The 16,774-nt window shown below is 38.9% G+C and overlaps 1 protein-coding gene across 3 annotated transcripts in view; it reads left to right on the top strand.

Moving 5' to 3' along the window:
- Positions 1–14,187, top strand: part of LOC131688575 (uncharacterized) — a 114,223-nt gene extending 100,036 nt beyond the window's left edge. For all 3 annotated transcript variants that reach the window (XM_058972925.1, XM_058972923.1, XM_058972924.1), the window contains 4 exons: positions 1,027–1,147; positions 1,719–1,795; positions 2,384–2,765; positions 3,380–14,187. In XM_058972925.1, the coding sequence (XP_058828908.1) occupies positions 1,027–1,147; positions 1,719–1,795; positions 2,384–2,765; positions 3,380–4,631 (1,832 nt within the window). In that variant the 3' untranslated portion in view covers positions 4,632–14,187. The remainder of the gene's footprint in view (positions 1–1,026; positions 1,148–1,718; positions 1,796–2,383; positions 2,766–3,379) is intronic.
- Positions 14,188–16,774: the final 2,587 nt, after the last annotated feature.

Raw genomic sequence — 16,774 nt, 5'->3', positions numbered from 1 at the left:
CCAAGAGTCTCCTAAAATCTATAATAGTGCGAGAACTCGAGACGAATTTCAAATATCTTTGTTTATTAACAATCTCCCTCGTTCCGTGATACTTGGAGTGCGCAGTAGTATGACCACGGCCTCTAGCCAAAGTACGCGACGCACTAACATTCCTTTCCTTTCCTGTTTCGATCTACGTTTGGGCCTTGGCTTGGGAGTATCAGGTGTTTTATATTGGAGGATGAGTTGTTAATCTCAGGCATTATAATGCATTGATTCTCTGTACAATTTTAGTTAGTCCCGATCAATAACGGGGTAGCAGCCAAAGATTTGCACACAAGCTCAACGAGGGTATTTCGTAGTTTTCGATTATTAAACATGACCTCACTATCATGTCGAATCGGGGTTTTTATTTCCTGTCTCCAAGCGGTGTTGTAATGTGATGTTGACAGGGTGCCCTTCCGATGTCTATGTCTTCTATGTCAATGCCACCGGATAAACCACTCTTATAATGAAACTAATATATACTAGACAACAAGATTCATAGCGCTATAGCCGGAGACTCAAGCAAAACGGGGGTATTGGCTCACTTGTAGCATATAAATCGTACACTTAAAATAAAACAACCGAATCACTGTGAGTGTGTTCGGTTTGTTCTTGTTTCTTAATGTACAAAATTATCGCGACGACCGTTAGTTACTATTAGTCAAGATAATAGCTAATAATACAAAAATCCTTTCATCTCAAAAGTGATCATAAATGTTTTGACCAGACTTGTCAAATTGGAGCCCAAACATCTAGTTGCCTTTTCTTCCATCGTCGGACTTGCAATGCTCCTCGTCGAACGTTTATTTACCGTTGAATATGAACGATAACGTGAACATGTTCGTCCGACGTCGAAATGAGGACGACGACATTTACTGGTAGGCACACTCCCATTCAAAGAAGGACATTGAACTAGAAACTTATCACTCCGTTCTGTTTTATTCGTGACGACAAGCGTGACTAACTCGTGTTAAATTTTCCATCCATTCTCTGCTCTTTCAGGTGTCATGCAGGCCGCAACCATGGGTGGCACCAAGTTGGAGAAACGCTACTCACCCAGCTTCCGGGATGATCCGGGACGCAAACCAGCCGCTTCGAAGCGCAAGCGTGAGGAAGTACTTCGGTAGGTATCCCCTGTTTGGTCCCTCCCTTGCCATGACCACTATTTTGTAATCCAAATTGCAGCTTCGTTCATGATGTGTCACTGTGCGCGACATAAACGTTCACACTCACAGACACCGACTTGAATGGTGCATAAAAAAGGCCGCACAAAAAGTTCGAGCTCGAATCGCTGCCTCCAAACCAGCGAAGGTTCGAAATTGGGCTATCCGTTTGCGATAGTACCTATGCTGCTATCCGAAACTTTGGGAGCAGTGACTCCACTGTCTCACAGAAGGTCGCGGAATTCGAATCCACGCCTGGCTCACCCACTCGCTCTTCTGCCCTGTGGTCTGATAATGGTAAATTATTGCTTACCTATCGCAAAATAAAGAAACCTGTGCCTGTTGCTTTTTCTCAGATTGAACAGAGAGATCCAAACTATCACAATAATTGATAATCCAGTGTCCTCTGAATTGAGATTAGCAGTAGTTGTCAAAAAAAACAAAACCTTCCAAACTCACGACTGCGTTCACGATTCTCTGGTTAGCACTAATCAATGGCTTTTGCCTTATTTCTCTTTCTTTTTCTTGCAGGATGAAAATACATAAGAATGGGATACCTTCAGAGGTGTTAAAAAGTATTTCACAAATTGACAACTCCAACAAACAATGTTAGTATCACGGAATCATCGCCGCCAATACGCCGACCGCGCATCGCCCCTTCCCATATATTTAGCATACGCACATGAAAACAGCGACGACAGTACGGCCCAATGCCATAGTCTCATCAGCTCATATTTGTCTGTGTGTCGTTCGATCACTGGCACTAGTTGGACTACGTTAAAAGACTATGACTATGACAGCATATGTTTTCTGTTACTATTATATTGCGATCCTCTTATCACAAATCCGGTTGTTTTGTTTTTATTACAATCAGCTAAACCGGTTCGGCTACCGGATCCGACGGCTGATGTTTGTGCGTTGTTTGCATTTTCGCCCATCTCACACACACACACCGATCGTATCCACATTAATCCGATAAAAGTCCTCGATCCGGTACCGCTGCTGGTTGTCAAGTTATTTTTATCAACAGGATTTTGTTTTCGTGGATCATACCATACCGAACGCTATGGCCGCCCGTTCATCAATTCATCAGACATATTAGCGAAATGTGTGACTTTTGTTTTTTTGACCATAAGCTTGCATAGACCGGTCCAAAAGCTAAATGTTTTCTAACCCAAATATCATTTTTGCTGCAGATTTCCTGATGCTGGAAAACATCACCTCCTCGTACCGGCAGCCTTGTATACTGGATCTAAAAATGGGCACTCGTCAGCACGGCGATGATGCATCGGCGGAAAAACGCAGCAAACAGATGGCCAAGTGTGCCGCCAGTACGTCTGCCTCGCTCGGAGTACGCCTCTGCGGAATGCAGGTCTACCAGGCGGACATCGACCACTACATGAAGAAGGACAAATACTGGGGTCGTGAACTCAATGAGGATGGTTTCAAGGGTGCATTGCACAATTTCTTCCACAACGGTCACCGTTTACGTGTTAAGATTATCGCCAAGGTGCTAGACAAACTCGAGCAACTTCGGAGAGTGATCGAGAAGCAGTCCAGTTACCGCTTTTACTCCTGGTAAGTAACGGTTTCGGTTAGTTAATTGTAAGTCTTATATCAGAGTTGACTCGATCGATCACATGTGAATTTGGCATCGATAGAAATTCGGCTTATCTTTTCCCAGTCATGTGAACCCTAAATTTTTTAGATATGAGCTTTTAGGGTGTCTATAAATTTGAAGTTAAAAGTTACACAAAATTCGAGTCAATCTGGATCATATTTTCACGTACCACAAATCGATTGAAATATTTTTTAGTTTTTTGAAAATTCCAAATTTTTAGTATTTTGCATCATGCACTCGAACAATGCCACCTTTTCAAATGTTTCGAGGATTTTGAGAAAAGATTGATTTTAAAATCAGAACATAAAAAATAAAAACTTCAATAGATTTGTGATACGTGTTAATATGATCCAATTTTTCTCAGATTTTGCACAATTTTTTAACATATTTTATGACCAAAGATGGTCAAAATTTCAGCAATGCAAAAAAACTACAACTCTGACTACCATGTATAACATTTGGTCATATTTTCAAACATTGCATACATTTCAAAAGAACGCTTTCCATATATCTACAAAAAATATCGAACATAAACTAATAATTTTTCTTCTCTACCATTATCTCTCCCCAGTTCCCTGTTGATCGTTTACGAAGGCTACGAAGAACCGCCAGTGACGCCCGCCTATACCGCTCCTCACTCATCGGGTATCGAATATCATTTGCACGAGACGGAATCCAACTCGTACTGCTACGATGCGGACGCATCCAACAGTTCGATCGAGCAATGCAATCTCTCCTCATCCCATGAAGACATGATCGCCACTTCGGCCCATCAACGGCTGAACGCATCAATGGCAACAGTAGCAACGGCAGCGGCAGCTGCTAAGGCGGCCTCCTCATCCTCCTGTCCCGCCACATCACCGTCCGTCACAGTGAGAACTTGCGAGGAAGCTCCGACGATCAGCGGTGGCAGCAGCAGCGCCACCCAGATGAAAGTCCCTTTCGTTCCTATTTCAGAGGAAACAATTTATCCGGGTGTAGCCAGCGACGCATCGATGGCCGTTCCGCTGGAAACCTCACAGAATATCATCAGTTCTAGTCCGCATTCGATGGACTCGTGGATGAACTATAGTAGCAATAGTAGCAGCGATGATTACGCATCGGCCTTTGTGGTGCCGACGCATGTACAAAAGGCCAAATCTAACCCCAGTTCTCACTTTGATGTCGACTTTAGTGGACGTGTTTTGCCATCGGATCGAAAGACGGGCAATGTAGATGCGATGGAAGCGGATCGTGAACAAAGTTTGCAGTCACAGACAGAAAGTTCGGTGACAATTACGACAACGGTGAAGTCGTCAATGGCGGCGACGGCATCGACAATGCCGTCGAATAAGCATTGTTACGGCAGTATTAGTATTAATAGTACCAATAGCAACAGCAGCTTCGGCAAGCCTCACGAGCAGTCTGATGCTGGCTATCACGAAGACGAAGAGGTTGATGATCTCGATGATGAAGAGGAAGAAGGTGCTGTGGACGATGAGGACGAGGATGAGCATCTCCTACAGGAGACGACCGTCAGTTCAAAGCGGCTGCGTGGCAAAGACAAAAGTGGCAGTCGGTCAGGTAATGTTCAACAAAGCCTACGAAGAAAGCTTAGTTGCAAATCAAAATCTTCTTCGGTGGGTGGAGGTAGTGCGGGCAGTTGTGCCCTCGGAATGGCCGATGTGCGAATGATCGACTTCGCTCATACGACATTCGAAATCAAGAAAGGGAATTTGATGTGCAGCACAAGTACCAAGGTGCATCACGGGCCGGACAGCGGGTTCCTGCGGGGACTGGACAGTTTAAAGCGAATTTTGAATGAAATCTGCGAAGAACACTGAGAGTATGCTGTAGGCGCTTCTCCCCTCTAGTTAGAAACCGGTAGAACACGCACTTTGGTGCGTGTTTCCAGTCTCTCGCTCCCGTTCTCTTATATTCCGGTAGAGAAGATGCCGGAGACATACTAGCAACTGAAGCAGCATGCATGCGTTGTAACTTTATGTAAAAGTGTTTGCCGTAAGGAGGAAACACGTTTTTGTGAAATATTGTGATACTAAAGCATTTTTCATCCAAGTACATATATAAAGTATATATTTAATATCAGAAGAAAACAAATTCACTGGAGCGAAGCATTACTTTAAGAAGAAAATTCCTTATCAGAGGAGGTAGCGGCAATCTTATCGGTTTTATCTTTTTTAATATAATCTGTAGAGAAGAAAGGAGCATCAAAGGCTTTGGTGTGATTTGTTTGAATGGGGTGCAATGTTTGTTTCGATTCATTTTGCTTTTGTTGGTTTACGTTATTAATTCACTTTGATTACTACACGCCGCTGTCATGTAAGTATAAGTGTTTTACTAAGCGTTGGTGGTTTTTAAAAGTTATGTATTTAGGCGAGCCTCATCATTGTTGTAGTCTCGAAATGTAGTTTCGCCAACCATTCAAAATGATTAAAACTCACAGTAGATGGATAAATAGTAGGCGACCACGCACCTCCATCAGAATGGAGTAGGTGTAAACGCTTGATCACCGAGGCAAATATGCTGCAAGTGTTGTTTCATATCAGCTAGAACGACTTTGTTAATCCTTTCTTGACCAACTTTTTTTTCTACCGTAACCGTAAATTATTTTCCTTAGATCTGTTGAGATCATGAAACACGAAAAAGTTGCTGTGCTTCTTGCGCAGTGCTGCAACGTTGCTCAATATTTACATTCCAATACTCAATACAATTCATCAACTGTATGGAAAGGTCGAAGACAGTTTAAATTGATAGACTATCTGTTTTCAATAATATTGCAAGATAACGAAGTTATATATCAAAATTTCATTTTTCACCCATAACTGCAACTGCTCTTCGCAGAACTGCTTCAATGGAATCTAATCAATTCAATTGCAATAACCTTAGTTCTACCGGTAAAACTAACGATTTTTAGTGCTTTTATGAAAGGTGATAGCTCCAGTTATCGAGGTAACTCGTTCTTTAAACACATATTGTGGAAATCAAAAAGTTATAGTTGTTTAAATGTATGGTGCTTGACAGATACCATAAGTGGGAAAGGGTTACTGCACCTGAATACCATAGCCCTAGTAACAATTGAACTTTTATAATACGCTACAAGAGCAATTTATGTTTTTATGAACCATAAACTAACATAAATCTGCAATTGTCACTAGAGTAATTTCGGAACCACTCAAAAATATTATGGAATAGACAGGTAGAGTTTATATAGATATGTGGAAGCCAGGAACGCACGCTTGTTGTTAAGCAACGACACGCTTGTTTACATTGAGAAAAAATGGAATTTGAAGTGAAAATTCAAACGCACAAGTGGGAGTTTTCGGACATTTTCGTTCGGTCATCTGCACATTGGCAGAAAATTTGAAGTTTTGTTAGTAAACGATCAAAGTTTCGCGGGTGTTTTGTGCAGTGGTGTGTGATTAAAGTGTATTTGAAAAAGTGCACTGAAAATGAGAAGAAAAATAAGTGTTTCGAAAAGAAACCTCAAGTGAAGAGGGGTGATATTTTCGCACAAAATAAGAGCTACAGATGGAATTCCGTCAAAAATTCGGCTTTATTATATAGGAAAATGTTCTAGCTTCATCAAGTGCCAGTTTCGTGGTACACCGGCAAGGTTAGTGTATTGAAAAAAGTATTTTTATATTTGCTCATGCCAGATACATGGTTAGGCAGGGGAGAGGGATGTGTGCGGCGTAGGAGCTATGTTGTGACTCACTTGTATAATGTCCTTAAAAAGTAGGAAAAAGGAACTGTTGAATTTCTTCAACTTGAAGTTGAAGTATTGCGGTTTCTAATAGATATGATTTAGATTTTAAAATTTGAAATAACAATAAGGTAATAATAAATCATATCCTAACAGTTACTTGAAATTGTAGTAATGTTAATCTGAACAGTTAGAAAACTATCAAAAACATCAGATTTGAGTACTTGTGAAAACACGTATCAGTCTTGAAAGGTTTTCATATGCTGTTAAATTCAGAAAATGAGGAATGTATTGGTTACTTTAAGAACGCATTATCATTTTGAATATCTCATTGATTATTAATGACCAATGACCATATTTCATTGATCTTTGATGACGATTGTAGAAACGGATATATCTAAGTTTTTGATTTAAAATCTGATTCCCGAAAAGCATCCTCCATTAAGGTACTGCCTTGCACACCATTGTCATACGATTGATGAGCTTTTGATGAGTTTCGTTTCTTCATTACTCAAGCACTCTTGCAAGCACCACCACAAATAGTTATGGTCGCTATTTGATTCGACTTAGATCGTTCATTCGGCTGACCAGGTTATATTAACCCTTTCATGCCCAACTTTTTTCTCGTGCATGTAGGGTTACAAAACTATTTTTTCTTGAAAACGGTGGGGTCAAAAAAGCGAAAAACCTTTATTCATAAAGATAGGTGCTACTCTCGCAGTGCTAGAAGCTGCTCAGTTTTTACCTTCCAATGCTCAATACGATTCTCCTGGAATATTTACAATAGTTTTATTGCGCGGAAAATGTAGCCAAAGACAGTCTAAATTGATAAGTTTTATCAATTTTCAATAATATTGCAACATAACGAAGATATATGAAAAATTGATTTTCCGTCGTCAACGTAAACTGTTCCTGGCAGCACTGCTCCATCGGAATCCAATCAAACTAATTGCAACAACTTCAGTTCTAGAACTGGTCCTTGCAACTATCAATACTCAAATGAAAGGCAATAATCACATTTATTAGCCTTGTTTTTGTGAGCAAATTTTGCCTAAATCAAAAGTTATTGCTGTTTAAAAACGTTGTTGTCCACAAACAACATGGGCATGAATGGGTTAACTAACTTTAGATAGTCCCGGGAATGTTTTGAAGCATGCTTTGGGTCGTTATCCTGATTCTTCGAACGGAGAAAATTGTTTTTTGTTCTAGCTCTCAATAACAGTATCAAAGTGCACAGAAATAAATAAATAAAGATAATTCAACTTCTCGGGCCTAGGAGCGGATCAATTTCTCGAATATCGTTATTAGTGTTGGTTATCAGGATGGTGTTACTCGTAATGAGTGTTTGGGCAACTCGATTGTACGGTGATGAAATGCCTATCGCGCGTTTTCCGCAGATTTTATGCAATAAATTGATTTAGATAGAATAATTTTTGTATTGTTTCCTCGGATTTTGGGGATAATCGCGAAAAAAATGGTCCTGTCGTAATGTGTATAATGTCATGATTGTAGAAACTTCTGTATAGCGAGCCATATTCGCGATGTCAGTCTGGATATCCTCTATGTTCATTTTCGAAGTTATCAATATTCATTTTTGCAATTATTGCTACAGCCTCATTGGTGATAACGTCATTTGAACGCGGTCGATGACGCTATTTATTGCATTGGTAAGTAGCGTGTCTTGTTGATGTTTCTGTTGTGTGTATAACAAAAACATCTTTAACAGCCCGACAAGGGTACGGGTACCAGTTAAGTAAAAAGCTAATAACAATTGCCTTTTTCAACTGCTTTGGACGCTTTTGGATGTTTTGGATAGAGAAACTACTCATAAGAATCTGTAAAAATGAACCGGATTAATGCACCAGGTTCCCGGAAATCCGGATTTCTAGAGCAATGTTCCGGTACTAGGATGATTTGTAGATTGTAATAAAACCTAGCAATATGGGTATCAAAACCTATGACATTTTTTCAGAAGTCTGTTATTTATCGGTACGGGACATATGGCAATGTTACCTTGCAACGGCCACTCTCGGCACCATGTGAGACTGCTGGTTTCAAAACAATGAGATACAGTCTTCTGAGGCAATCCCACGAATATTGATATCCATAATGCCAATATTCCACTTAAATTCCCTAATAGTATCCTTATCCTGGAACATTTCTCCTGAAATTTGAATTCCCGTTACCAGAGGAACTGCTCCGGTTTATTTTCAAAGCAGCTTCTAATAGTAGATGACTTCCTGAATCCAAAACATCCACGGCTCGATTATTCTCAGCATGATAAAATCTATTTTTATGTCTGGAGAGATTTCAATATCTTTTATACGTAGCAGACTTTCGCTTTAAAAAGAAGTCTGAATTGGTTTGGGTAGAATCGTTTCTTGAAAACGACATTCATGTCTATTGGGAGATTGTTCAATATTTGTTTTTCCATGCTATTATAATAAGTCAGTTGTTTGTAGTATCAAAGAGAGCATTAAGTACACCATTTAGAATTTGTTAAACTTAAACAACCCTAGTAACAATTAAGGTTTTATGATAGCTTTATAGGCACCCATAAAACCAAGATTGCACTTGCAGCGTGCAAAAAAATTACATTTGCTACTTGGGAATAGAATTACGAAAACGTTCCGGTTCCATTTGATTCGTCGTTGCAATGGAAAGTAATTCATGTTTTGGCAGACTCGGTGACGAAGAATTCACTTCAACTTCGAGTATATCCATGGAGGGCCGCCTTCGGTAAAGTAATACAGCTTAACAGTCCAACCAATGTTCTAGAACATTTATATAATGGAAAGAATCTAGAACAAAACGTATAATGAAAAACTGTTTTCAATGGGCGTTTCACAAAAATGCCCTATATCTCAAAAAGCTTAAAAGCTAGAGAGTTCAGGTCTTCAGATAAAATGTTTGTAATGAGTTTCTCCACAACTTTGCTGGAGTATTTGTCTATCTGAGTTATTGAAAAAAAAATATTTCGTAACTCACTCCTAGAGGGATTAATCATCAATCCGATAAGACGGAAAGAAGGGGAGTTCTATTCCAAAAAACTCTCAAAGACATGACATTGCTAAAGTCAACAGTTTTGACGCAATGTAAAAAAACCCTTTTTGCTCTTTGGGACCACTGTGCAATGGTAAGTTTGGGATATTGAGATAACACCCGCGAAGATCTTTCTTCAGCGCAATCGAAAGATGACATGTCTCCAAACCTCGGTTGCACTCGATAAGTATTGGGATTCGAAGGCTCTAAACAATGAGCCGAAGCTTTGTTCCAGAGAGCTCATCTGCGATTGTACTTTTTTATTTGATCAATTTTATTATCCATTTTAAAGGATTGGAAGCACGCTTCACGCAACTATGAGTCCTCACACCTGATGCTGTGGGAAGTAACTATTTTTGATTTATCGAAAATCCGAAAGGAGTGGGGATGATCGGTATGAATCAACGGTTTGATTAAATAGAGTTGGAGTTTACATTCTAGCAAAGCCCACACATTTAAATCCAATTTCGTACCACCACTTATCCAAAATTGAATTATTACACAATAGAACCGCAAGAGGGTACCACAGCTAGACGTTTAAATAATAAAAAAAACGATGTACTGATGATCAGATAACGACGGTTCGCACTCGTTGGGTACGAGCCAGTTTGCCAACTTATGCTAATACTATCAGATCAGAGAGTTACATCTAACACCTCTTCTCTGCCAGATCGTGCAAATGTTGGATGATTTTCTACATTAAGAGAATATGCAGATTTGTGGTCCTTAAAACTACTCCATCAATTTGGTGTCTCCCAAATTGATATCTGAGTTGCCCCAAATTATATGGTGTGCATTTGCATCACTGCCGATTATGAGTGGAAGCCCATTACTACTATAGTATGATACAACCCGTTTAAAATCATCAGAATGTGATGATTCATATGACGAGCTATAAACGAATGTTTTGTTTATGTTATCAAAAGTCATTTTGACTGTGACAGCACAAATATCACGAGTTGTGAGGTCGAATACAAGGCATACGTCAATAGAGCTATTCACAGGTTTACATGCAGGAAGAATTTCACGTGGATTTGTCATGCCATTTTGTTGAAAGCTGCGAAGACGGGGTTAAGTAGCTTACCAACACAAGTTTCCTTTATGGAAAGACGGTTCTTGACCCAAAGCTAATGAAGCTTTGCTTATAATCGTCTATACTGCCGCGATACGCATAACAGTCCCATTTGCTATGGATTTCCTATGCAGGTGGGACTGTTATGCATATCACAGCAGTATAGTGAACCCCGAGGTATTAGGGACATGACCACCATTTTAATACTACGATTTATGAAGAAGCAAAGTCCACTGTGTCAGAGATTCGCTTAACACAGTATGGGTAAGACCCACTCCATGTTCGACTGGTATATTTTGGTTCTGCCAGCCATTCAGTCCACGACACGGAGAAACACCTTGACTTGAGGTGATCCAAGACTGACTTGGATATTTCATCGAACCTACACCAAAAACTCGGCAGTAATACCTTTACGCTAATAAGAAAAAAATGCTCTAATAGCAAGACGGTTAATACTAAAACGGTCCGTACAAAAAATCCCTAAACGGCAATACCAACACATTCATATCCTGTCTGCGTCTTATTCATGTTTCATCAATTCTTATCCAATAAATATTGTATTGTCTAGAAGAAGAACATTCCGCTTGTCATTGTATTGCGCATCAATCAAAGCGAACACAATGTGGATAAAGACGAGTTTCGATTTTCTCCACACGACACATTTCGTATTTGAAGATCTGCTCACACTCGGCTAGCTTCAAAGTACAGTCAGATAAAAACCAACTCGGAATAGTGTTGGGGTATTTCAGTCGGTGTTAGATTGAAATTTTATTACTATCCAAAACATCAGCAGTACGGTAACGACTGCACAAAACATGAGCAATCCTTCCCGCCATGTACGGGAAGCGGATCCGGGTATCCGAACCGAGGATCCGGATGCAGATACTTGTCTGGATCTAAGCACCGAGTCTGTGCCTGGTTCAGGTCCGGATTTGTCCGGGAGAGGGGATGGGCTAGATCTGGGAACTGGTCCAGGTCCGAGAGGTCCAGATTTGGGAACTGGGTCGGATCCAGAAACTGGTTCGGAACCGGAAACTAGTTCAGATCCCATAACTGGCCCTCATATAGACTGAACTAATACGGATCTATGGACTGGTCCGGATCCGTGGTCTGCTCTGGACTCGGTGTCTGTGTCTAGATTGGAATCGGTACAAAGCATCGTATTGAATTTAATTTTTATTTTACTATCCAACCTACACAGTAAAAAAATCGGTGATTCCGGCTGGTTTCTGCCAATATTGGGGCAGATTCCAAATTGATATCCGACAGAAATCTTCCGGTTGGTTTAACTCGATACTAATACTATCATATTTACTTGTGTTATGCACACACATGAACGACTACCGAAATTCGTCATTCCACCATTGATTACCTTTGCGGTAATATAGGTTTAGTACCGCAATGCGCAATTGCGTGGTCTATCATATCCGTCGAATTTTGGGTGTAGCTTGCATACCTTAAATAACTAGACTCACTGTTCTTCACTCACCCACAACATGTTTACAGCAAAGTCTTTAAAATTAAAAAATTAAGCCTTTAACATGGAACCTTTTTTTAATCACGCCCAAAGATTCTGTATTATTTTAACCATTTATATGATAATCCCCCCTTAAATTCAAGAATTCTTTACGCTTTCGATTATTTCAAAAGTATCCAATTGTTCACCTACATCCATACACTCACTTGAAGACATCACACAATTCTAAAAATCGAATAGATACTTTGGGTGCCATGAAAGTTAAGGAATGTCATGGTATTACATCCCGTCACGTTTTCCTTTTATTGAGAATGAAAAGTTTGATGTTTATTTGATGAATTAGATCTCATTAGTCCTCAGTATCAAATTTTTAGACACTCCTCGAAGGCACGAATTTTTACCGTAAATGATACTTTATTTTCTGAGATTGAACTCTTTCTGCCTATTTTCAAATAAAGTTTATTTTGATCAGTTTATATTGATTTACAATTTTGGTTTTCAGTTTGATCAATCGAAATTTAAAAGTGTACCCCAAACAAACATGGTCACAGAACGGCTAAAAATCAGGCATTCATAATCTGTTCCACATGAAACCCAAAGTGGTGCTTGTAACAGTTGTTCAGCGATTTGAGTAAGCCTAAACCCTTAGATCAATCTCATGATTTCTCAAATGGCACAAATTATCGCTTTAGAGATACAGCAATATTAACGTTATAAATGCGTTTAGAGTATTATCCGTTTTCTACCTTAAGTTAGGCCGAACGATAAACAGAAATCGTTATACTGTAACTCTATGCGGTTAGTCGAAACTTGTAATTGAGTTGGATGCGTTATGTTACACACGGGCATCTTAAAAACGTCAAATACTTATGTCAATGAGCAACTTTATTTAGTTTGCAGTAGTGATACTGAAGTCTCGGGTGTACATTTTTACTCTAATACGGTGCAGCAGTTTTAGAACGTCATCAAAAATTAGTCTAAAACGAAGTTTGGCGCTGGCGTCACAATTCATCATTATGGCTAAGTAATGTGTAGAGTAAGAGTAAGACAGAATGCAAAGTAACAGCGAACATCATGTTGACATTATTTATTTTTATACATCTAGAATTTTATAACTGACACGATGGTATGGCTCGAACAACAAACCATACGCACAGAGTTGAAATTGTACACACAGGCACAACAGTTCGAATCATTTGTTAGGACAATTTTTTTGTTCTGTTCCTGTAGTTATTCGTTCGCGTTGATAACATTATACGCATCCAAAGATAGATAAACGACTAACACCGTAAATTCAAAGACCTGATCTTACCTTACTACATATAGTAACTTTTTAACCATAACACAGAACCGATTGTTGAATACTTTCAAGAAACCAAATTATTTGATAATGTTGTCTCGCCATAAGGTCTAACTGTAAGACATCGGATTGCCAACTACTAAAAACAAAACCCTCTATCGATCACGCCTATATATTCAATTCCACTAATGATGAGATTAGAAACATTTACGCATTGCCTACCAGGACAGAAGTAAAAGTATTACAAAAAAAAATAAAAGATTACGAAATTTATTGACGCAATCTCTTGAGATGCACATTTTCTTTGGCAAATCACTATTATGATACTAATTAAAATAAGTTGTAAGCAACAGTAAGACGCACATTTTGCGTGACCATCCATCCTCCTTGCCTTTAAGTTATGCAACAAATAAATTTTTGTTTTCTCTAAAATTATACCTAATAATCGTTGAACGCCTAAGTTCGAGAAGCAAACGCAAGAAAGCAGGACACAAAAATACAGAACATAAAAACGAACGAGCTAAAAACACCACAAACAACAAATAGATTAATGGTGTAAATATGTTATTGCTAAAGCTTTTTGGTTGAACCGCCAATGCCCCCGCCCCCTTAACATTGTCTGGCGCGCGACTATATTTGCTATGCATGATTAAAAGATTTGACAGAAAACAAAAATAAATTTCAGTAGTCGTTACTTGGCAAAACTATCTATAAAAATATATTTTGTTGTGAACAAAACAGAAACAGTATGGGTGAATAAAACAAGAATTTAAATAATGTACTAATTCAATCCGTTTTATACTTATTTCGCTTTGATGACTTTCACAAATATCGACCTAATTACGAAAATCTTTCCAGTTTATCTCGGATATGTATTTAATGTATTTATTCTCCGATGTTATCTGCAAATAAGGGATGTTATGGCCCGTTTCTTGCTGGACTGACGGAGTTCGCGTGTTGCTAATTTATCACCCCACAAGTCTGCCTTATCTGAACAGTGGATTTCGACTTAAGCTAGTATTTGCTGCTGTGTTTTCTTCCTCTTGACTGAAATATGGGATGGGAAAACATTTGATGTACAAATCACCTGTGCTCTGTGCTTTCATCTCTTAAGTGGAAATCAAATTCGAAATTTACGATTGCGATATTGGAATAATAACTCGTAATTGCTCGGAGACAACATGCTTAAGTACTTACTTATCTTAGTTGGTTTTCATTATTTTGACCAAGACAATGAAAGTACGTGAAAATATGTGACTCAGTCTAAATCAATACACTTTTATAATCAGCAGGCTATATAAATATTGTTCTACTGTCGCGGCGCTAGGCTGATAATGATAATAGTATACCACCTACTGTATCAAGGAAATAGCAGGTAGCACTGCACTATGGCCTCAAAGCCGCAATTGGGATTTCAAAAGACTCATATCACAGTTTTTTAAATGTATTGCGATGTATTTATAATACTTGTAGGGTGAAGTCGTGCTTGAAAATCGGTTTTATTGTAAGTGTTCATTTCTCACAAATGCGTTGTTCTAAAGGAAAAATACGAAATGGTTGCAACTCAGTAAATGTGCTTCTAAATATTTAGCATGCATTAGGCACGTTTTGTATATGAGTGAAATCCATTATTAGAAGTAATTTGGCAAAATTATCGGCACAGCTTTCTCATAGCTTGTAAAGTGATAGCCGGTCCTCTTTTTCATTTTTTATCCATTTTCTAATTCTTTTGCACTCTTTACTTTCTCCTTGATCTCTCAGAATTATCGATTCATCGCGCCCCTATAGTTACCCTTCCTTAAATATTTAAAAAATCATAATGCATGAACCATGTATCCATATAATTTATTCAGCAAATTTGCTTTATTTTAATTGTTTTATAACTTTGTAGAACATTACGTAGCTTAAGACCACATATCAAAGATGTTGGTACTTTGAACACCCCAACCACAAAGACCCTAATTGTTAACGCAAAAAAATCGAAAAAACCTGTTTTAATCCACCTAGCGGTGCAATTGTGCCTTTCTCATTTCTCTAAACTATGGCACGGAGGCTTTTTATGTTCAACATAATTGTGGAAATGTCCATTACATTCTTAGTACACTTTGCACTTATATACAATGGCATGCCAGCCACGAACTTGATGAGCTACGTTACGACGGTGAAACACTTGAAACGAAAAAATATCATACTCCATTAGCCTAATCAGCATTAGATCAATGTTATTTGCTTGCTAACTCATTTTGTCATGCGGGGGTGGGTATGTGAGGAGGGCGAAAGTCCCATCAACGAACGACTCCCCAGCTTAAATTGGTATGCTTTGTGATACAGTGGTGGTTTAAAGATGATGGGGTTGAAAGGGAGGGGTATGAGGGCTGGATGGGGTGGTGGTCTGAGGGGTGATTTAAAGAGATTTTTAAAGGAGGGGAGTGAGCAGTAGAGGGGGGTGTTACCCCTCTCCGTAAACCATCAACTACGCCCCTGTTAAAATCCAGAAACCTTATGCGAGTCGAAAAAAAAATTAGGCCGGGATTAGGTTGACGTTTTTCAGAGCGATTGCATAACCTTTCTATATGAGAAAGGCAAAAATGTGCCAAAATCCAAAAAAGTGAACCGTCGTCAATTTTTTTTCCAGTTTGCATCAAATCTCGACGTTTCATGCACCTTGAACACATTTAGCATCAAAAATAAAAATTCTTTTTTTAATTTTTCCTATAGTTTTATGAGAAATTTCTGTGTGGCCGCACTCTGAAACCCGTAATTCCGGAACCAGAATTCCGATCGATCCAAAATTCAATAGAAGCCGATGGGAAGGTTGCACCTTTCATTTGAGATTAAGTTTGGGCTAATCGGTCCAGCCATCTCTGAGAAAAATGAGTGACATTATTTGACACATACGCACATACATACACATACACACACACATACATACACATACATACACACAAACAGACTTTTTCCGATCTCGACGAACTGAGTCGAATGGGATATGACACTCGGCCCTCCGGGCCGGGATTAGGTTGACGTTTTTCAGAGTGATTGCATAACCTTTCTATATGAGAAAGGCAAAAAGGTGCGAAATCGGCAAAGTCCCAAAAAGTCGATTTTCATAAAAAAAATTTTTTCAAGATAACATAAAATCTCGACGTTTCATGCATTTTAAAGATGTTCGGCATCAAAAATACGAATTCGATTTCTGAAATTTCATGAAGTCCCCCCTTTGAAAAAAAAATTGAGTTCCGGCTTATATGGGAATTTCATATGTGACCGGACGATTTAGTCTATATTTCCGGACCCATATAAGCGATCCATACGAAATTTTATAGACATCTGTGGGGATATTATAGCTATCATTTGGGACAAAGTTTGTGA

This window comes from Topomyia yanbarensis, chromosome 3, assembly GCF_030247195.1.
Source record: "Topomyia yanbarensis strain Yona2022 chromosome 3, ASM3024719v1, whole genome shotgun sequence".
NCBI classification, from domain to species: domain Eukaryota; kingdom Metazoa; phylum Arthropoda; class Insecta; order Diptera; family Culicidae; genus Topomyia; species Topomyia yanbarensis.
This window is presented reverse-complemented; position numbering and strand designations above follow the sequence as displayed.